Source organism: Miniopterus natalensis, chromosome 13 (assembly GCF_054644295.1).
Source record: "Miniopterus natalensis isolate mMinNat1 chromosome 13, mMinNat1.hap1, whole genome shotgun sequence".
Taxonomy (NCBI): domain Eukaryota; kingdom Metazoa; phylum Chordata; class Mammalia; order Chiroptera; family Miniopteridae; genus Miniopterus; species Miniopterus natalensis.
In genome coordinates this window covers 49,064,090-49,086,740 of record NC_142093.1, presented here as the reverse complement: position 1 = coordinate 49,086,740, position 22,651 = coordinate 49,064,090, and the positions used below count along the sequence as shown (strand labels likewise).

The window sequence follows — 22,651 nt, the reverse complement described above, 5'->3', positions numbered from 1 at the left end:
TTTCAGAAGTGGAGGAGTTGAGGAAAACCTCTGGTTAGTGAGGGAGGATGACAAGATCCATTTCAGATATTTTAAACTAAAAGCAATGATATGTATACATGATGCCTTTGTCCCCAGCAGCTGAGATCTTGGGCAGGTCTCCTAACTGTCCTGTGCCTTCATTTCCTCATCTGTAAGTGGAGGCGGTAATAGCACATACCTAGTAGGGTTGCTGTGAAGATAAAATGAGCTAACAGATTCAAAGCACTTAGAATAGCAGCAGGCCTATAGTAGATGCTCAGTAAATGTTAGCATCTGTTTGGGGGGAATGTGTAGGAATGTGGGGGTTAAGGAGGAGAGGGCAAGGGGTATAAGGTGTTTGTAGGCAAGAACCAGAGTTTTGTAAGTTCCAAGAGATAGAAGAAACAGGTAAGAACCAAGTTTTAATGCAGAAGGGGTCCCATAGGCCCCAATGACCAGAAAGCAGGAACGGTGTGAAGTGGGAGTGTAAAGGTTGGGGTGAAGGCAGATACATCCGCTGTCTTTCACTGGCTCATGTCTATGTGACAGTGTGTGTCATGTGCTTCCTCATTCCTCAGCGAAGCCATCACTGTTGGCCAGTGTCATAGATGAGGACACCATAGGGCCCAGAGTCCAAGCCAGACCCCAGCATTCCAGATGCAGGGTTTTGAGGCTTCCAGAACCTCCACCCTGGCCTTCTGGGCACAGACAGCCCTGGGGGAGGCAGACGGGACCCCGTGCTCATCTAATGGTGCATGACTGGGATGTGGGAGGAGAGGAGGTGAGAAGCCAGGGGCGCCAATATGCACACTCTGGGCCAGAGGAGAGATGTGGAAGAGATGGGAGGCTTTGAGCAGAAGAACAGCAGGATTTGGCTTTTCAGGGAGGAGGAAGGCAGGCAGCAAGATCTGTGTGAGGAGCCTCACCTGGCAGGAGGAAGGGGGGGCCCTGGGAGGGTGGAAAAGGGGGCTGGGAAGGTGCCCGGTGATGGCGGGCCCCAGACTGGGGAGCGTGGACTTTATGCATAGGCACTAGGAGGCACTGAGCACTGGGTACAGAGAAAGGGTGACAGTGTAATTATGGAGGAGAAGATCAGTTAAGAAGCTTTTGAGGGGTAACTTTTAGACTTAAAGTGATTCCAGACTTAACAGAAAAGTTGCAAAAATAGTACAAAGAACTCCCATTCACCTTTCTTCCAGATTCCCCAATTGTTAACCCTTTTCACATTGGCTTTATAATTTTCTCTCTGCATATGCTATTATTATTTTCTGAACCCTTTCCGAGTTGATCGCAAATATCTAACTCCCTTACCCCTAAGCACTTTAGTGTGTGTTTCCTAAGAACACAAGGACATTCTGTTATAGAAGCACAGAACAATATTCAGAATTAGGAAGTTAACACTGACACAACAGACCTTATCTGCAGTCTTGATTCAGATTTCACCAGTGTTCCTAATGTCCTTTATTTAAAAAAAGAAAGCAGGGGAAAACCAGAAAGAAAAAGAAAAAAAATAATTGGTCCAGGAAAAAGACATGTCTTGCATTTTATTGTCATGTCTAATAAAATCTTTTAATCGCAGGGTTAGGTGTCTAGAAGAGGAAGTGACGGTGGAATAGAAAGGTTAGATATAGGTGACATAATACAGGTGAAGAACCAGACAGACTACAAAACTGTATAACAGGGTGAGTAGTATTGCTTTGGGAAGAATTCTTAGAATTTTCCCCTAAACAACTGAAACCGGACACAGTGGGCCTGGGCTGCCTGTCACTACTTCAGCCAATTAAGCAGAGACAAGGTTGAATCATATATGAGCTTTTATTCCAATAATGCTGGCAACAGGGAGAGCAGCAGGATTTGCCCACATAAAATCTGTTCTACCCGCCCCCCATAAGCCAGTTCCTTATACTGGGTAGGAGAACAATGGTTATATGGGGAAGTGGGCAAAAGAAATGAGAATGGATATAATGGTTTACAGGTTACAAGAAATGCAGACTTTTTGCATTTGGTTTGCAAAATGGTGGGGTGCCTCCCGGACCCCTTTGTTTCAGGAACAAGGTTGTTATCTTTCCATGATAAAAGGAGAATGGACCGAATTCCAAGGTTAACTCCCAGCCAGGTTAGAAAGTGCTTTTTCTAAATAGAATAGAACCGTAACAGTTAATAAAACATGATTAATGTTTCTTATAACTGTAGCTAACAGTCACGGTCAGCAGAGCATGATAAACATCTTTGTCCCCAACACAACCACCCTGGTAAAGCCTTCACTGATCTAACAGTTATAAGTGTCCCAAATCCTTGCTTTAAGACCAGGCTGCACCTGGTCCGGTTGCCCGCCTTGGTTCCACCCTGTCCATATATAACTGCCGCTCGGGTCTGCCTTGCCCTGGTTTCTACGTTTTCCCCTCTGATTACTTTTTTGAAATTCTGGTGAGAGCCACTAATATCTGAGCACAGTGGGAGGCTTTCAGGGAAACATTACTAGTGCCCAGAGAAAGCCCAAATATAATATATTTGGATTGGCCCAAAAGGGCCAGGATTAGAGAGAATTGCTGGACATTCAGAGATGAGATGAGGGCGTCCCTCACAGGGGACTGAAGCTGCATTCATCAGGCACCTGGAAAGGGTGGAACTGGGGGCTGGGAGGGACACCTTACCCCTAACCACTAGTCATTCCCAGTCCTAAAGAAAGTGTGGAGAGCTTGAGGAGGAGGTTATTTTGTGGTGTGATAATTAATGGCTTGCTTTGTCAATTTATCTTGCTGTTTTTATTTAAATAGGTTAAACAATGCACCAGTTGAGGGATATTCAGAGCATGTTGGAAATAAAACTACTATAAGGATGACTTATCCAGAGGGTGCTCCACTGTCTGACTTCGAATATTATTCCAATGACTTGTTTGTTGCTGTTTTATTTAAGAGTGTTGACTTCAACTGGCTTCAAGCAATGGTAAAAAACGAAACCCTGGTAAGCACTAGAAATTCGGCCACCACATGTCTTTGTGAAAAGTGAAGGGGTCTCTGATTGTGATTACAGACTTTCACTTTTAAGCAAACACAGTGGAATGCATACTTTTGTGTTGTGTTTTAAATTAACCACTCCCTTTGTGGAAACTCCTCAGAATTCCGTGCTGGAAATTGCTTTCACAACTTGATTGAGTTACAGCTGGAAATCATGATCATTACTTAATGGGAATATCAAGTTTTGGACCAAAATTGTCATTACTAAGGTTGATCACCCGATTTATTCACCAGACTTGCACTTATATGACTTTCGGCTTTTCCTAGAAATTAGGTTTACATGGATTAATGTAACCATTATTGAGGATATTCAAAAGAATATACATAAAACCTCTGAGGAATATTCTCAAAGAGCTTCTTACAAACTGCTCTGATTGGTGGTGTAAATTCCCAGCATTCCAGAGGGGTGGGTGTGGAGGAGATGTCCCTCATTGATCATATTCCTCTGTGTCTTTATAGTGATCAATCACATTACTTTATAGTCTCAACCCATTATGTTGAAATTAATTTCAGAGGCCAACTGTCATGGAGTGTGTGTGCGTTTATATACACTGGCTGTCCACAGAATTAATAGGATATATTAGACTTTTCACATAAGCTTCATGTGATGGAGACTGTACCTCTGGAGTTTGATTCTGTGCAGGCTGTCATGGTCTTCTGGACTTTCTATTGAGTAGAACTTTTTCTAGTTGAAAGATGAAGCACATACAAAATGACTTACAGTCAGTTACCAAGAGACTTCACAGGATTGGGAAACAGAGTCAGTGGAGAGAGAGGACACGGGTGAGGGCCTGATTAGAGCCGGGTACTCACAGCACTTAATACCCTTGAATTGGCTCTTTTTACGTAGTCTTCTCTGGGCAGGATGGTAACTTTCAGTTCTAAAAAGGCTACCTACCACCTCAGGTCAATTTCTTCCCCAAACACGAGCTGTTTCTGCAGTTTCTCTCCTTGTCCAATGCCACCTTCATAAATCAGGTCCTTTGGAGTTACTTCTTTGCGTTGAGATACTGACTTTGTAGATAGTTAATAAAGTCAGATCTGTGACTTTGCCAAAGAACACATGCTCACCAGGGGTCATGACCACAGCTTGGCCTGATTTTCAGGGATTGCATTCTCACCCTCCAATGATCCATGACTACTGAATACCCCTAACGATTGCTTGTTTTCTTTCTTTAGCCGTTTTGGGTACGACTCTTCTTTTGGAAGCAGGTGGCAGAAAAAATTCCATTACAGCCAAAACATTTCAGGATTTTGAATCCAGTTATTATCAAAGAGACTGCCTTTGACATCCTTCAATATTCAGAGCCTCAGTCAAGGTTCTGGGGCCGAGATAAGGTATTTTTTTGTTACTTCTAAAGTTAATTATTGTTCTCTGCGTTTGTGGGGCCTAAATTTCACTTAGGCTCAGTTCTATACACAGAGGCATGTTCCAGTGGAGAAACCTAGTCCAGATTAGATGCTGCATCTGTATCCACCACTCTGCACCCTGACTTCCCGGCTCCTCGTTGTTTAATTGGTCTCCCCCCGGTGACTCGTCTTGTTAGTATAGTCAGCACGTTAACACTGAGGCCACTGAGATGGTATTTAAGATATTCTTACTCTGAGACTCCATATAGCTAACTGCAGGACACTGAAAGTGATCGTCTGCAAAGTTCTTTACATTTTTAACTCTGCGGGCCACTCAGGTGAGAATTGACATTTCTCGTGACTTTATAGGTGATAGTAAATAAAGTCAGCCCCTGGAGCAGTACTTTTCAGTTGATGCCTGGGTCTTACCCCAGACATTTTTATTTAGTTGGTCTGTGCTGTGGTCGATACATTGGGATTTTCAGAGTTCCCTGGGCGATTTTATTTTGCAGCCTAATTTGAGAATCTTTGCGCTATGGGCTGTTCACCGCAGTCCGTTCTTTACCTGCAATTAGCCTGTGCTGCCAACAGGCTAATTACCTATTACCTATTTCTTTACGATCTGAATAGTTAGACCTGTGTCTTTAAGACTTGTTATTAAAGCAGTGGAAGTCATTCTTAAACAACATTTGGAGCAAAACCGTTATATGTAAAGGAAAGCAAGGAATTTTGAAACGTGGGGGCCACTTCTCACATTGAGGGCCTGAGAGATTTCCTAGGAAGCAGAGCTGGTCAGGGTCACAATTTGCAAACACTGAGCTATACTCTTAAGTGTGGTCGACCGATGGGCAGATCAGCAGGTTCTTCTGTTTGCCATATAAATAAAATTCTAATTATAAAGATTCTTGAAAACATGAATTGTATAAATTGTAAAGGAATAAGTCTGTGGTTATTAAGGAAAATAAACACCTACACGGGCTCCTTGAAAACAAAACCTAGTTCTTTACTGTGATCAGTGACTAAATTCAACTCTGGCTCCAGCCTCAGGCATAACTACCCGGCTCACCTGGACGGTTCATAGTGCTGAAGCTCTTCCCCTAGCAGGCTGCCGTTTTCCGCAGGTGCTCTGCCCTCTTTGGTGCTTCCCTGCCTCTCCATGGCAAGGCCACGAAGGCCATGGAGTTCCTGCCGTTGCAGGAGCTTGTCCAGGACCAGTTTCCCAGTCAGGAGGTGGCGCTTTGTCCCTCTCAGAGGAGAGAGGCTCTGCCTGTCCTCAGTGACTCTCGGGGTCTATGGTTGGAATCATTTAATAGGCCGCGTTAGCTGCTGTCTCCCACACAGAAGCACATAGGGGCCCCCAGAACATGTCAATCTGTTAACATCACTTTTAACAAAAGTTTTTTAAAAAGAAACAGACTTTTACGAGATTCTTAAACTAAGTTATAAAGAGGCTTTACTGTAAATATGCTTGGGTATCTTTCAGTAGTTTTAGGTTTCTGTATCTTTTAAAACTGCCCTGTTCCTTTATTAAATTCCATAGTATTTTTTTAAACAGGCAAATGCTCATTTGTTTGTTTATAGATAGATTTTATTTAAAAGGTAACCTTTTAAGAATGGACAGATTTGACTGCATAAAATATGAAATCGCTGAATGGCAAAAGGTATCAGAGACAAAAGTTAGAACAAGGGGGGGAAATGTAGCATCTATATGACAGTAAATGCTCTCAAAGTACAAAGAGATCTTATTAAATCAAAAAGGAAAAGGTGACCAAACAAAAAAATAGGGCAAGGCTATGAACAGATATTTCACAAAAGAAGAAATTAATACAGCCAGGGAATATGTGATAAAATGTTCAACTTCACCAATAAGCAAATAAAAGCAAATTAGAGCCAAGTGACATTTTTCACCTGTTGTTTCCTTAGCAAAGATTTAAAAGCTTGGCAGTGTCCTTGGTGGTTTTTTGTTGTTGTTTTTTATTGTTGTTATTATTATTAACAGTATTGGGTGGGTAGGCAGTAGGAAAGCAAAAAGTATAAATGAGGCAGAGCTGAGAAGTCTGAGTACTTAACAAAATGGGCTTTTTGGAAGGAAAGCAGATAAAGGCGTTCAATTTAATTCTTAGATTTTGGGTAGAATTTAGTTCTTAGCTTTTAGGTAGAATTATATGTTGGCACTTTTTCTGGGTCATAGTCTAGCAGTATATATCAATTTTAAATATGAAGAATTTTTGACCCAGTAATTTTACTGTAAAATTTTTAGTATAAGGAAATTTGAGAAATATGAAAAGATGGATATTCTAAGATATTCACCATAGCATTTATAGCACAGGACTAAAAACAACCTAAACATTCATCATTAGAGGATTGTATAATCATATTATGGTGTAGTCAGTGCGATATTGTGTGACTGTTAAGGATGAAGAAAAGCTAATGGACATGAAAACACCTCCATAATATATTAAGCAAGGAAATTGAGTTACAGAACAATCCCATTTTTGTTTAAAAATAAAAAGTTGTGTAGAGAGATGCCCAGGAAAAAGCTTGGAAATAAACATCAAACTCTGAAGAAGGCCCTTCTCTGGAGGGCGAGTCTATCGAAGACATTTACGTTTTACATTATAATCCATTTATTATTTGAATTGAATAGTTGTTTATTTTTATAGTTGACAAGATGGTATTTTTCTTTTGGATGAAAACGGTAACTTAAAAGATGACTTCTGATCTGGAAAACTGCACTGTCAGAAACTTGCCTCATGCATGTGGCCCTCCTCAGAGAGAGGTCTGTTGAGGAGTGATCTTAGGGGATATGTTCTGGAGATAACATGGTTGTCGTAGTTTTTGACAGTTTCTGAGCTGCTCTCCACACGTTGCCCCTGTGAACAGTGATTTCATAACACTCCTTCCACAAGCTCTCTGGCCGAGTGTTCCCGACATGCTGGGTGCTGAGCTGACCACAGGTGGAGATGACAGAGCACTGCCTTAGGGTCCTAGGCTAAACAGGAGGAAGACTTCCTTTGGGTTAATGTCTCAATTTCAACAGAGTAAGTCAATTAGTAGATCAGCAGCAGCCTTCAGAGGGGGCTTAGATGGCTGCAGGGCCTTTTCTGCTCCTCTTTGGCCTTGTGTACTTTTTTTTTTTAATTTTCTTCTTATTATTATTGATTTCAGAGAGAGGAAGGGGGAGAGAGAAAGAAAAGTCACTGATGAGAGAGTCATTGATTGGCTGCCTCCCGCACACCCCCTACGGGGGGTTGAGCCCATGACCCAGGCATGTGCCCTGACCGGGAACTGAACTGCCATCTCCTGGATCGTAGGTCGGCACCCGGCCTCTGAGCCATGCTGGCTGGGCTCTGTGTGCTCTCTCTATCCAAGGCTGGGATGGAGAGCCCGGAAACAGGATGCCAGGTCTGCAAGTGGCAAGATACCAGCCGTGAGGAGGGAGTGCTTGTACAGTCAGAGTCCAAGATGGTTTGGACATTTGGGGCCTAAAAATGTAATTGCCCAAACAGAGGGTGAGCAAAAACTGACTTGGCAGCTATACCTGTGAAAATGGCCTGGAAGTTTTATTTATCAGGAAAGCAAATGGGGCCTTAAGTGGGATGTGGCTTCAGGTACGGGGTGAGTACAGTCTCCCCTGGAGGTACCGATGCTGCTGTTTTCAGACAGAGCTCGTGTGCAGGTGCCAGCCAGGAAGGGATATGTCCCGACAAGGACTGTAGAGGGTCCTTTGGCCACTTATCCGACAACAGACCATGGACATTTGTCATGTGAGAGAGGAAGTGGGCTTGTTTTGCAATGCTGGTCGTCATATGCAAGACCGGTACGTAGAAGTTTCAGAAAAAACCCCAAACATCTCTTAAGTTGGTGCAAAAAGAACTGCCACGCCACCTCTTGGTGGCACGTTAAAGGAATTCACACCACTGACCATGTTTCAGAGTCTAGAACCCTGACTTGGATGGAAAGTCAGACCTTACAATTCTGTGATGGATAAAATTGTTTGATGTGTCAAACTACAGCCCCTTTGTTACTTGGAAGAGCCTGTGTACTACTTGAGAAGCAGTGAATTATGCTCAGACTGTCTGGCCTTTTTCTTTTTCAGAACATCCCCACGATTGGTGTCATTGCTGTTGTCTTAGCCACACATCTCTGTGATGAAGTCAGTTTGGCAGGCTTTGGATATAACCTCAAACAACCCCAAACACCGTTGCATTACTTTGACAATCTCTGCATGGCTGCCATGAACTTTCAGACCATGCATAACGTGAAGATGGAGACCGAGCTGCTCCTAAAGTTGGTCAAAGAGGGTGTGGTCAAGGACCTCAGCGGAGGCATCTACTGCGAGTTTTGAACACAGAAAACCTCACTGGAAATGCACCTCTGACTCTGAGGGCCAGTTTCCATGGCCTTCTTGAAGTATTTCATCCTGCAATTACTTTGAAGTGCAGCTGGTGTTTTTAACTTTTAATTTAAAAGACGAAAAACAGTCTTGTTCTTCCCACTCCCCCCCCTTATTTATTTGAGGTGTTTTTGCACAAAATTTTGTAAATGAATCTTGGGAATTGAATTGGAAAGACTTTTCTAAGAGAATTGTGTGTAATGATGTTTCGTTGTATTTTTAGACAGTTATTTGATTTGTAAGGACCCTGCCCATGTCTAGCGCACATAGAATAGCAGGTAGTTAAGTGGAAGGAGAGGGGAGGCCAGTAGTTTAAGGAGGGCCCTGAATGCCTGATTCTAGGCCTTGCTGCTCTGTGTAGCGGGAGAGATGGAGCCACTGTCAGGATGACGTGCTCAGGAGCTAAACCACTTTCTGGCCTGGCCATGCTGCAGTGTGAGGCTGGGCTGGTCGGAGAAGTTCACAGTCCCTCTCTGTTGGTCTGCCTCCTGCCAGGACGCCTGCAGGAACCAACCAGAGGATCTGTCCTAAAGGTCCCTGGTCAGGCCGGGAAGTGACACAAGACATTTCCTGTGTCTTCCCAGCACCGTGAACCTGCTCTGGGCTGCAGTGTACATTATTTTCCCCGCAATTATCGCAGCTTTGAATTTCTTGGGAGTTTCTAACTGCCCTTCCAAAGCACTTAAATGTTAATCTAAGATGTTCCACTGTCCATCCTAGGTGGCTTATAAAAATTAGGGCAAAACCTCTGTCATCCAGAGTCGTGGAAAAATAAGCCCTTTCCAAGAATAACCACGTTTTCGGAAACACTGAAATGAAATTTTCCCAGTATTATAAATTGCCTGTTGTAAAAAATATTTTTTGAATGCCTGACTGGCAGTATGTACCAGGCAGTGTGCTGGCCAAGAAAAAAACAGAACGTTTTTGAGGAGCTCTCACAGTATAGTTAATTTGAGTGCAGTGCTTTAAAAAAAAAAAAAAAAAGTCTACCTGAGATATCCTTTTTGGATGCTGCTAGATGGGGACCTCACTGTGGATGCCAGCAGTGAGGGACCGAGGATGAAGGCTGCCTTGTCCTACGAGGGGTCCCAGGCAGCTGCAAACCCGTCTGGAGAGGGCGGTCGGTGGCAGCTTCTTCCCGGAGAACAGGCTTGTGCAGCTCTCGTCTCTGAATTGCTCCAGCCTTTAAAGTGAGAGACCTGCTGGGTCTCTGTCCTCCCTCCTCGCTCCTGCTGCCGCCTCGCCCTCAGCCCGCGCCTCTCCACCTGCTTCTGCAGCTCCCGTGCGGCTGGCACCCCGCGCCCACTCTGATGTCGTCTGTGTCTGCCGCCCCCTGGACGTACGCAGGCCGGGGAGCCGGGCCGTGGCGTTCCCACAGAGTCCCCTGGGTCTCCGGGGCTCTGGGCCATGCTCCGATTAGCTGGTGTAACCAAATGATATTTTTCTGGTTCTCTGTCTTACAGTTTTCCGTGGATTTTACTGTTTAAGAGAAGATGCTTTAGAGTTCTCCGCAGTTAAGTGGATTAAGGTTTGAAGGTTGAGACGCGGGAAGATGGTCCGCAGCCGTCTTGTGGCTCAGGCGCGGGCAGGCCTAGACCACACACCTCCAGTCCCTCATCCTTCAGGGGCTAGTTAAAGCCTGATTTTTTTTTCTCTTAAGCCAGGGCTTGTAACTTCCTCAGACAACTTTCCCAGTGTTGTGAGCGCCTCCTCACGGGTGCGTGTGGATGTGTGTCCTTGCAAGGTTGCTGAGAAGTGTGTAGCTCAGTGCCCAGCAAACGTCACACCTGGTCCGTCCCACCCTCCTCATCAATATGCCCCTTTCTGCATCCTCAGCTTTCAGTTGCCAGCAGGCAGTAGGTGCCCTAAAGGAGTAAAAAGATGTATTTTTCAGACCTTTTATGGAGTCCCCCAGCCAACTGGAGTTGATCAGAGGCCGCTCCAGGGACGTTAGCACTTTGGCTGTTGCTTGTTGCTTCTGGGCTGCCCCTTCCTTACCCCCCCCCGCCCCTCACTTTTCTGGAAACAGACCTCTAGGTGCTGCAGGTGTCACCAGGTTGATCTCTAGTAACTCAGGTTTCGCCATCACTCTTCCAACTTCCCACAGCTTTGCAGGCGCACACGCATCCCTCTCGCATGGGTTTTGAGGCAACTTAGGACCATTTACACGTTCTGTGTATTTTAACATACTTATTACTGGAACTTGGAGCCACAGAAAATATCAGTGAACTTTACTGTGTGTTTTTGTCTCTATTTTTATTTTTTGTTTTTTGGTTTGTTTTCTTTCTATAGAAAGCATGTTCTCTCCAGACCTAGTGGGCCTTAGAGAAATGCTGTGGCACTGGGATGGTATCACCCAATGACATACCTCATGTTTTTAGGCAAAAACTAAATTGGGATCTGGACAAGGTCGTGTATTCTAGGTGCTACCTTGCCTGCTTCATTGTTCCTTTTGTGTCACACTGATTTTTTTTTTTCATTTCCCAAGAATATATTAATAAGCATAGACAATGTCTGTTTCCACAGAACTGGGGGGTTGAGGAGGCAGCTCATCTGTTGGACCCATAGGTTAAGTTGTCAAACCAGCTTTTTGACTGGACCGCTCGTGTTGACAGTCCTGTTTGTGGGGTAGACGGGGGCTTCATTGTAAAAGAAAAAGCAGTGGTCACACCTGGTCTCCCCGGGTTATTAAAGATTTCTAAAACCAAGGACCACCTTGTCTTAGCTACATTCTAACTCCAGCGCGTTGGGACTTGATATGAGAGGGACTGTCGAATTCGCCTTATTGTCTCGAGAAACTTTCAGATCAGCATTGTACGTTGATTGCGAAACGGTGACTTAGTCTCCTCCCTGGCAGGTTTATAGCACCCGATTGTGGGTTATTTCTCACCTTTTCTTGGGGACACTTCATTGAGTCCATTGGAAAGGAAGAAAAGGAACAGTGCCTGTGATTTAGCTGAACACCCCTCAGAATGAAGTGAGCCCTTAGTGTGCTTGAGGAGCGAGCAAGAGCCATGTGACACCAGGGCTTTCCGTCATTCACGCACACGGTAGCAAAGCTTCCCTCAAAGGGCCCTGTGTTTGCTGCCCCCGTGACCAACGCCCTCTTCAAAGGCACTGACCCTCCGGGACCAGTCGGCTCTCAGCCCAGAACACGGACAACCAGGGAAGCAATCCAGGGAAGCCTCCCTGCCCTTCCCCTGGAGGCTGAGGCACCCTGGCCCAGCCTTCTGCATCTTTACTCTCTCCTTTCCCACTGCCCAAGGTCTCTTTAGACAGCATGGATTTGTGTTTTCAAAACACAAATGTGTTTATCTGTATTTACCTACAACCAACACTCCATATAGGACTGAAGCACATTGGGAAGGAGAACTATTCATTAAACACACACACACTCAGATTTTATTGACTAGAAATTAATGTTCCCCAAAAGGAAATTACAGTCTTAGTAGTTTGACCTTCATTCTCGAAATGATTAAATTGGACTAATTTCCAGTATTAAATTTCAATCCATTTAGCCAGAAGAAAAGCATCCATAGCAGCCGGCTGTGGTGCAGCAAGAGTAAATGGCATGCTATGAAATTTAGTTCTAGCTTTTTTTAAAAGCAGATTTTCCAGTGAGCTGTGTCCAGAAAGCATGTAGGAAGGAAGACAAGTTTATCATTTCCTGTCTGGAAGAAGTGAGATGACAAGTGTTGCGTTGGTGTCAGGCTGCCTGCCACCCAAGACTTGGCAGATGTAGCTGATACAGTTTTGTGCAGATGGAAATATAACACAGTGAATCTTCAGAAAATCTAACTATTAAAGAAACTGACTATTCAGTAGATACCTCATAGCAACACTAGTAACTGTACACTGAAAATCTGTAACTCCTAAAAGAGCAGTGTTTCCACTGCGTCCGCTGTTACCTGGCTTACATTTTTTGACTTATCGAAGAAAATCAGTTCCAAGAAAAACTGATATTAAAAACGATGAGTTCATTTAAAATGTTGGTTAGTTCCTTGATTTGAAAAGAACACTCTAAATTATCAGACAGTGATAAGAATGTGACAGATGACCTAAGGACAGAGCATGTGCAATGAGGGCCAGTTAAGGGCGATTAAAAACAATAGTCAAATGCAAAAGTAGTGACACATAACATCAAGATATTCTATCAGGCAAGCTCATATGGGGTGGGAAGAAATTGGCCATTAGCCCTAAAGCGATGAGAATTTGAGAGTACACCTCTAAGTTATAAACCCTAATAACAGAATTTTATACTTTATCCCATCTACAGAACCTATAACAAGGCATTGCCTACCTTAGGTACTAAATATCTTTCAATTTTATTGGATATCTGTAATGGAATTTAAAGATAGGCAGCTGATAGCCTAAGCTTGACTGTAGTGGAGAGCTCTTGGGTCTAGAAGCTGGGTGAAGACGGTCTCTTATGCTAAGAGGAACAGAATGCAGGTAATAAAGCAATAAGTGAACACAGCCACTTTTTCTATGTGTCATTGTCCTAGAGATTTCAATGATATTTTAAAAGAAGACGCCAGAAGCTGAGCAGGCCTGTCTAATGGCTGTATACATTATCCATACGTTTAGAAAAATAACATTGCTGAAGTATCCAAAACAGGTACGTACCTTGTCTTTTCAGAGACCTGCTGCGTGGTTGTGATTTATAATAAGTACATGTTTTCTGGCACAGAGCTCCCCAAACCCTTGGAATGCCCTAAGCAGTGAGAGTGATAAAGGTGTCTGTTGCTGTTAGTGATGACTTTGGGAACTCAGCTAAGGATGGCGGCTGGTTGCCAACGGAGCCAACGATGTGATGAGAGGGTTGGACCTTTCAGCCTCACCCCTGACCTCTGGGGAGGAGAGAGGGGCTGGAGGTTGAATCAGTTGCCAGTGGCCAATGATTGTATGATGCCTGTGTAATGAACCCCCCTAAAAACCCGAAAGGATAGGGTTCAGAGAGCTTTGGGTTGGGGAGTACGTGGAGATGCTGCAAAATGGCGCATGTGGAGAGCACATAGAAGGGCCCCCCCTTTCCCCATGCCTTGCCTCATGCTTTTCCATCTGGCTGTTCTGAGTCATATCTTTTTACAATAAACCAGTGATCTAGAAACATGTTTCTCTGAGTTCTGTGAGCCACTCTTCAATTAGCACATTAGCTGAACCCGAAGAGGGGAATCTTGGGAACCTCTGATAGGCAACCAGTCCCTCAGAAGTACGGCTGACAACCGGGATTTGCGACCGGCATCCTGAGTTGGAGGGAGTCGTTGGCACCTCCAGTTTGTAGCCGATTGGTCAGAAGTACAAACCTGGGCTCGGAATTGGCATCTGACACGGGGAGGTGGGGAGTCTTGTAGGACCGAGCCCTCAACCTGTGGAATCGGACACTCTCTCCAGGTGGATAATGTCCGAATTGAGTCACGTTCTCTAGCACCCTGCTCGGATCTGAGCATTGCTTGTTGGAGGTGTGGGGAACCCCCCCAAACACATTGAAACTGGGTGCTCAGAACACAAAACACCTACCAAGGTACATCCAGGTCGGGTTGAGGTTTCAGAGGGCATCAGAGGCCCTCTGTTCTGTATTCAAGCAGTCATAGTGAGTTTATTATCTGGAATTTGGAAACCAAGATAGCATACCACTATGGTCTTATGTACGTATCTGTCTGCTTTTTTCTCTCTTTTTTTTTTTTTGCTATACATCGTTTACTCAGTTAAAACTATTTTTAAAAGACGGTAATGCTAAAGAGCTGATCATTTTGAATTATGCAGCCCTGTCTTTAAAATAATGGTAGACAGAAGACCTCTGACGGGCTTTGTCCTGGAGCTGCTTTCTCCTCTAGTGTAATGTTCAGTGTGAAGACTGAGGGACATTCCACACTCACACACACACACGCACGCACGCACACATGCACACATACACACACCAAACAAGCAAAACTAGATTCTCGTGTAAACCAAGAGTCCTGTCCTAAAGGAAAGGTTGAGAGGAATGTCACAGCAGTGGCCGGGCCCTCCCCGTCTTTTGCCTGCGGCTCACCTGTCCCTTTTCTCTGCCACCCTGACCTAAGTGTAAGAACAAGGGTGCACTGCGAGCCCAGGGGTGAGCTGGGGAGAGGCCAGACAGTGCAGACCAGCTGTCTGTCCTCTTCTCAACCTCCTAGTCTCTGCACACGGCCACCCCTGGTCACACGGAAGCCTGGCGTGTGGCCCATGTGGTGTAGCCGGAGCTTGGGGAACCATCCGGTGCAGCTTCTTGCTCCACAGGCAAGCTCTTCCTTTTAGGGTTCACACCCACTAGCCCGCACCCCTTGCCTGGAAGGGGTGGGCAGCCTCAGTTCCAGTCACGCCATCCCATCAGCGGGTCGAGTTCTGATTTTTACTTCAGACAATATAACGCCCCCCACACACACTCATCATTGTTTTGTACGCTTATCTCTGGTGGCCCAGTTTGTGTTTTGTGAAGTATTGACTGAGACACATTTGGAGATTTGGAGTCACTTTAGGAGGGGTTTCTCCTGACCACTTCCATCGCAGCCTGCAGCTACTTCAAGGTCTCCAGAATTTTCGCCAGACCACTTTTTTTCCTAAGAGCTAGTCCTGATTTTCTCCCCTGCCCATTCTCGCTGCCCATCCCCAGCCCTGCTCACATCCTGTGGATGTGAACATAGATTCAGCTTTCCTCCAACCAGAAAACACGCTTCCTCTTCGGGAGATGTCGAAATTTGGCTGCGGATCAAGTTGGTTCTGGCCAGGGGCGAGGACCACGGCCGCGTTCCTCTTTGTCAGACGTCAAAACTTCCTGCAGAAACAAAGGACTCCAATTCTTACTGTCCAGTTTTGAATACTCCTGAAAGAAGATGACATTTTAAATATTATTTAACATTGAAATATGAAACAGAAAAAAAATCTTTTTAAATCATTTTTCATTTAGCCTTTTGGCAGTCTCCTTGTGAACAAAGAGATACAAGACCTTCTTTGTGTAACAAACCTCTGTTAACACACCAATGCAACTCGGTTGTAAGAGAGAAAGGAGAGGGAAATGTTTTGAAGTGTTGGACCTCTGAGCCAGCAGGCCAAACAGGGATGGCATGTTGGGGTGCTTGTCCACCATCAACTTTGTGGGCCCCTCCATGTTGCTGTCATTGGCTCAAGGGTCTATGGGTCCCAACTGTGGGAGAGCTCTGATCAGGTCGGAAAAAAAGCCATGCTGAGACCCACCAGCTCCAGATGCACCCCATTTTCCAAAACTTGGAACTGAAGGCAAACTCAATAATTGCTCTACTTTCACACACATGAAAATATACCAGGTCTCAGAATGTGGAAATGAGACTCACAGTGGGAGCCCTTCTGCAGGACGCTCAGTTCCGTGCCTCTGGCTAATCCTTCTGGCACACATTCTGTTCCCAACACCATTCGTTCAGATGCTGATGCTCTGTCCACAGAGCCAGACAGACACTCCTGGCTGTATCTCAGTACCCGGCAGGCCTGTCCTAAAGATACTGCCCTGTGACACCTCTCTGCTCTGCCAGCATGGCCATCCTTAGTCCCGACGGCCGGACCCTGGTGGACAGGCTGCCCACAGAATGGACCTGTCCTGCCTACCGCCCTGGAGTTCAGTCTAGAAGAGAAAAGTAGTGAACATGACCACGGTAGGTGTTAGAGCGAATGGGAAGTGCACCGCAGAAAATAAGAGGGGCTGTCAGCGAAGTCACCCTGAAGCCAAAGTAGTGGTTAGAGGGGCAAGGGATGACAGAGAAAACAGGTTTGCTTAGGTGACACTGCGTGACAAGCTTTATCAGACCAAACCCAAAAGGCAGGGTGGCTCAGGGAGCACCTTCTAGAGGGACAGCCCCACAGGTCAGGCTAAGAGAAATGTCAGGGTAAGGAGCATTTTGGAGCCACTGGGCGTGCTAATGGGGGAGTGATTAGACCCAGCTTATACTGAAACACGTCACTGTGGCTGCAGGTGGAAAGAGACTGGGGGCGGGGGCTAAGCAGAAACAGGGTGGGTAAAACAGGCGTGTGTTCCGTTGTGCGCAAGACCGCAAAGTGGGTGGTGCTGGAGGTTTCGGCCTGGTGGGCCTCATGGCCCTTCAGGCTTCCTGCAGGATCCTGCCAGCCACTTTTCTGGATTTGTCTCTGGGGGTGGTGACTGAAAAGAACCTGGGACAGGAGGCGAGGAGGTAGGCCAACCTCTGCCATGACACCCGTATATGCTCTGGGGCAAGTCAGAGCCCCTCTCCGGGCTTCTCATTGGTTAAACGGGGCATTTGCAGGGAGGGCCTCAGCACGCATTCATTTCTCTTTAACAAAAAGAAAATTGGCCAATGCAGAAGAGTGGCCACAGTGCCACCTAGTGTCTGTGCGGAGTGTGTCCCTGGTGCGCCGCGGCCTCCCTTCTGGGGCTCAGGCCGTCCTTGGCGGCTGGGCACTTTCCTCCTCCCTGCACTGGCCCTGACCACTCCTCTCCCGGCTCCCTTCCCCGTCCCACGCCTCTGCCCTGGGTCCCCGTGTTCTTTCTCCCTGCTGCTGTCATCTCTTCCTGGGAGCTCAGCCACTCCCATGGGTCACACGGCCCGCTTTGTTATTGTGCCTTTTAATTCTCATACCCAGGTCTGCAGAGGGGCCTCCCATCAAGTCTCCAGAGCCCCAGGCCACCGTGTCCACCTTCTTCAGGACATTTCCTTTTCCCCTGCTTCCCACGAGCCTAGACCTCAGACTCCAAAGACCACAAATGCTGGGCCTCACGCTGGAGCTGACACAGCTTTCCGGCTGAACAGCCCTTTCTGGAGGGCACCATCTCACAGGCACCATGACTCGGTTCTCCAGCCGCTGGCAGGCCAAGTGGATTCTCCCCTGCAGTGTCTCTTACACCCAACCTTGTCACTTGTTAAATGGATGGCGTGGGAGAGTGAGGCTCTGAAAGCAATGGAGCTCCCACAGCCCCTGCAGGACCCCACAGACCCTGCAGGCCCCAGCTCTGCCTGGACACTTCCTTCAGCCGCCAACTCCTTGGCCAGCCATCAGAAAGTAACACTACATGTGTTTTTCTTTATGGTTAAAATAATACATGTCACTGGAGATACATTTAAATATATTCTCACAAAGATAAAAATAAGAAAATGAAAATCACCCATTGAATTTTATGCTCTATATGGATGAAGTATATGGCATGTGAATTACATCTCAATAAAGCTGTTAAAAAATATTGTTCATGTGTTTCTTCATCCTTCTGTTGGCTCAGTAGCCTCCTCAGAACCCAGGGCATCCCTTTGTGGCCATTTAGGTGCTGCAGGCAAACAGCAGTGATACTTGGTCCCCTTTGCAGCCAGTCTCCCAGCCTCGTGCCCCACTTCACCCCAACAATGGGTCCAGCTGTCCTTTCTGCCGCCTGGACCAGACTCCACTTCTAAAACGTATCCTGGAGCCTCAGAGATTGCATACAGCTAATCCTGCAGCTGCCAGAGCACAGCTGCCAGTGGAAGACACTGGGAATGTCCTCCAATCTGGTCTGATGTGGCTCACTCTGAGGCTGAGTGGACACTCACCTGCAGACTCAAAGAAGTCCAAAAGGTCAGTGGAGGTTACATCATCTCCTTAACCCAAGAAAGGGCTCCACACACCTACCAGCATGGGGTCCCCGAGGCCAGAGGAAAGACTGATGCCTCCCCAGGGTCACCCATGCACCATATTTCCACTTCCCCTCATCCCTGGCCACAGAAACCTCCTCTGTTGCCAGGTCACAGCCTTGGCTGGGCCCTGGAGGCCGGGTCAGCTGCCTCATGAGATCCCCATAGCGAGAGGGGACAGCCACACACAGGCGGGCTGCCCAGTCTTGCCTGAAGTGGGCTCATCAGAAGACGCAGATTTGCCTGAAATCAGTGGAGCTTAAGCTCCAGGGACCTCGCTTTTTACTGACTCTTTCCAATCCCATTGTAATCTTAAACGACACTTTGTATGGTTTCTATTTTCTTTTAACTTGTTATGGTGTGTTTCATTGCCCAGAATGTGTCTTGGTGTCTTAGTCTGCGTGGGCCGTTATAACAAAATGTCATAGATTTAACGGCTTAAACAAAAGAAATTTATTTTCTTGCAGTTCTGGAGACTGGAAGTCCAAGCTCAAAGTACCAGCAGGGTAAGTGTCTGGTGTGGGCTCTTCCTGGGGCCTGCAGGGTGTCTGGTGTGGGCTCTTCCCGGGGCCTGCAGGTCGCTGTCTTCTTGCTGTGCACTCACATGCTGTCTCTTATTATATGGACACAAATTGTATCAGATCAGGGCCCCACTGTTATGACCTCATTTAACCTTAATGACTTCCTTAGAGTAATTACAATCTCCAAACACAGTCACACCGGGGTTAGGGCTTCAACATAGGAATTTGGGGGGACACAGACACTTGATGAGCGCTCTGTGTGCGCTCCAGTAGAATATGTGTTCCAAATACGTAATCACTGATTTTCCCTCTGGTTCTATCAGTCTGCCCAGCTTTTCTCTTGTAAGGATGAGAGAAATGACTTCTAAGATCTTTACATGTTGGAGTTGAAACCCCCTCTTTGCTTTTTTGAGCCAAAGGGAGTTACAAAGAGAGTGGAAGAGTGGAGACAGCCCTCCCGGTGGCCTTTGAGAATGTCTGCAGTTACTCCGTCTTCATCCGTGTGTGTTGGAGAGGAAAAGGGTTCCCTTTAGAGTGTGAAAAATAAACGACGGGCGGAAACAGCGACAGAGAAGGAGACGTGTCTACGGGGATCTTGAGTCTGTGGCCTTTGAATCCATCCCACCGTTCTTTTAACATTGTTTCTGTAAATAATTACCTGTTAGCTAATTCATGATTGCAGTTTACAGCCTGTCTGCTTAAGAGTTCTAGGGACTGACTTCAAAAGAAGCAGCCTCCAGCCTGCAGATATTCCAGCTCTGGGAGATCTGCTGACCTTCCACCTGCTACCTGAACAGACTGTGTTGACTTGCACGTAGTGCCCTCAGGGGAGAACTCTCACCCCCTCCTTTTGATTCCTTTGGTCTGGTGTTTTTTTCCCTTCCTCCCCCCTCGTTATAAAAACCCTTGCCCCGCCCTGGCCAGCCTGGCTCAGTGGATAGGGTGTCGGCCCCTGCACCGAAAGGTCGCGGGTTCAATTCCTGATCAAGGGCAGTACCCGGGTTGTAGGTTCTATCTCCAGCCCGGTTTGGGTGCGTGTAGCAGGCAACCAATGGATGTGTCTCTCTCACATCAATGTTTCTCCCCCTCTCTCTTTCATCCCCCCTTCCACTCTCTCTAAAAAATCAATGAAAAAAATATCCCCAGGTGAAGATTAACAGGAATAACAAAAACCCCTTGTCCAGGTCAAATTGATAAGGTCGTCCTTGTGACATTTGTCTGTCATCTTCTCAGGCGGCTGGCTCTTGATTAAACCTACTTTCCTTCCACTGGCCCTTGTCTCTTGATTATTGGCTTTCGAATGGCAGGCAGCTGAACCTGGGTTTGGTATCAGAATTAGCGAGGCCGCCAGAAAGGCTCGGACCCCGACAGGTGTAGCCCTTCTCAGTCTCACATTACCAGGGAGAGAGCAATGGTAGATCCGGAGCCTCAGCTGCTTGCAGCAGGCTGACCCCAGAGCAGGGGTGCAGGGACTGCCCAGCAGCTGCCAAGAGTTTCTTATGTGGGGGGCTTATCCTGCTCTCCCTCCCTTGGCATCAGCGGTCCTTGGGGCATCGACGGGCTCCGAGACTGGGTAAACCGGACCCAGTCCCCCGTCTCTGTCGTTGGGGCTCTGTTCCATGTGGGCCTTGTAAAGGCCATCTGTGGTACCAGCTGGTGTGAGATAAGTCTAAGACTAGTGTCTCAGTCCCTCCTTCCTGAGGGTTTGGTTTGAGAGCACTGGTTTTTCCAACTTAGTCTTTGCTATGCTTTGGACTTTATTTCTGTTTTAAAATGGGCTACTTGGTGTCCGTTCCACCTGAGAGTCTGTGAGGCCGTATTTTAGCTGATTGGTCAACTTACAGCTATAAGCCAATGACTAAGAAGAAAAGTTATTTTTTTTTAAATCCTCACCCAAGAATATGTTTCTATTGATTTTTAGAGAGAGGGAGGGGAGGGGAGAGAAAAAACCCGTCTATGTAAGAGAGAAACATTGATCGGTGGCCTCTCGCGTGTGCCCCAACCTGGTATCAAACCTGCGACCTGGGTGTGTGCCCCGATTGGAAATCGAACCCGCCACCTCTTGGTGTGCAGGATGGTGCTCTAACCACCTGAGCCACACTGGCCAGGGCAGACGTTATTTTCTGTTGTAATACTGCCTGGCCTGTGTATGTGCTGGAGTCTAAAGAAAGAGGGCCTCTAGCCCAGCAGGGCGTGGCTCAGCGGTTGAGCATCGACATAGGCTCCAGGCGATCGGGGTTCGATTCCTGGGCAGGGCACATGCCCAGGTTGCGGGCTCGATCAATGACTCTCATCATTGATGTTTCTATCTCTCTCTCCCTCTCCTTTCCTCTCTCTGAAATCAATAAAGAAATATTTTTAAAAAAAGAAAAAAGAAAGAGGGCCTCTAAATGGTCCTTAAATTATTACACCACTTTACAATTAGAATTTTTTTGCCGAAGGTCTGGTAAATGGGATAAGATCTCTTATGCATAAGCTTTCCTTTGCTACATAATAAGGATTCTACTCAGAAAGGATCTAAATTGATGGTTCAGAGGGGGGGTAATGATTCCGCTCCCCTCCCAGACAGTAAAACTCACAAATAAGGAAAAAAATAAGAAAATGAGTCTTTCAAACACCCCAAATTCTCCTCCTGGAGGCCTGGGAGCTGCGGCGGTCTGGGAACAGTGAGGGGATTGACGCCACCCCGAGCCCTGCGCCCGCTGAGTGGCGGCCCCACCTCAGCGTGAAGGCAGAGACCGGCACTTGTAAAGCTCAAGCTGCTCAAGTCGCCTGGTATCTCCCCTTTCTCTTCTCCAGCCTCCTTAAAAGCTGCCAAGCACAAATAAAACATCTTGTCTCCTCTACAGTTATTAGTAATTCTGTTTATGTGTGTGGTAAAAAATAAAAGCTATCCCAAATGTCGTTGTTGTTTTCCGGATCATGTGGTCTGGGGAAACATTTCCTATTAAAGCTGGTGTAAGTTTGGCTGATGTCTTTTAGAGTTATTAACATAAAATACATGTTTGTTTTGCCTGGGTTTACAAAAACAGTTTATGTTATCTCTGTTATGTCTCTTAAAAATGTGAGTGTGTTTGCCAATGAAAAAACCTATTTCTAGAAGTTATAAAACGTATTCCTTTTAGTTATCACTAGAAATTAAGGTTTCTAAGAGCTAAAAAATCTAACTAGGTTGGAAAAAAAACTGTATGGTTTTGGTAATAAAATGTGTAAGGTATGGAAATATATTTTCAAGGGACTAGAGGAAAAGTGTGTTGCTCTAAAGTTGGTTATTTAAAAGCCAACCAAAAGGGACTAGGAAAATTGTAGAAGGGTTGTGGAGAGGAAATCAGAGGAAAGGAAAGAGAAATGATGCAAAGGGATATAAAAAAAGAGCTCTAGGTGAGAATCAGTGTTCATATCGCAGCGGGAGGGCCCTGGAAGGCTTGTCCTAAACTCAGGAAGGGACGTGGAGGCAGGAAAGGGGGCCGTGAGAGAGGCACCGGGCAGGCGGCTGCGGGGAGGGGTGACTCTGATGATGAATGAAGAGCCCTGGGAGCTCCCCGGAATTTTTCAAAACCAACTGTAATTTCCCCACAGGAGCTCCAGGTACAATTGACAGTGGGGGACAAATTGATTGATTTCTTAGTCAATACGGGAGCCAATTATTCTAAGTACAAAAAATGACCAAAGGAAGAAGGAGACCGTCTCAGTAGCAGGAGTTACCCGACAGATGCACCAAAAGGCCTTTTTCCAACCTTC

General features: G+C 46.2%; 2 protein-coding genes across 3 annotated transcripts in view; one reads left to right on the top strand and one right to left on the bottom strand.

Annotated features, from left to right (window-relative positions):
- Positions 1–11,474, top strand: part of ST3GAL5 (ST3 beta-galactoside alpha-2,3-sialyltransferase 5) — a 47,335-nt gene extending 35,861 nt beyond the window's left edge. For both annotated transcript variants that reach the window (XM_087823672.1, XM_087823673.1), the window contains 3 exons: positions 2,778–2,964; positions 4,197–4,355; positions 8,467–11,474. In XM_087823672.1, coding sequence (XP_087679798.1) covers positions 2,778–2,964; positions 4,197–4,355; positions 8,467–8,715 — 595 coding nt within the window. In that variant the 3' untranslated portion in view covers positions 8,716–11,474. The remainder of the gene's footprint in view (positions 1–2,777; positions 2,965–4,196; positions 4,356–8,466) is intronic.
- Positions 11,475–15,398: 3,924 nt separating this feature from the next.
- ATOH8 (atonal bHLH transcription factor 8) overlaps positions 15,399–22,651 on the bottom strand; it is a 63,323-nt gene continuing 56,070 nt past the window's right edge. The window contains exon 3 of the mRNA XM_087823671.1: positions 15,399–15,607. Coding sequence (XP_087679797.1) covers positions 15,494–15,607 — 114 coding nt within the window. The 3' untranslated portion in view covers positions 15,399–15,493. The remainder of the gene's footprint in view (positions 15,608–22,651) is intronic.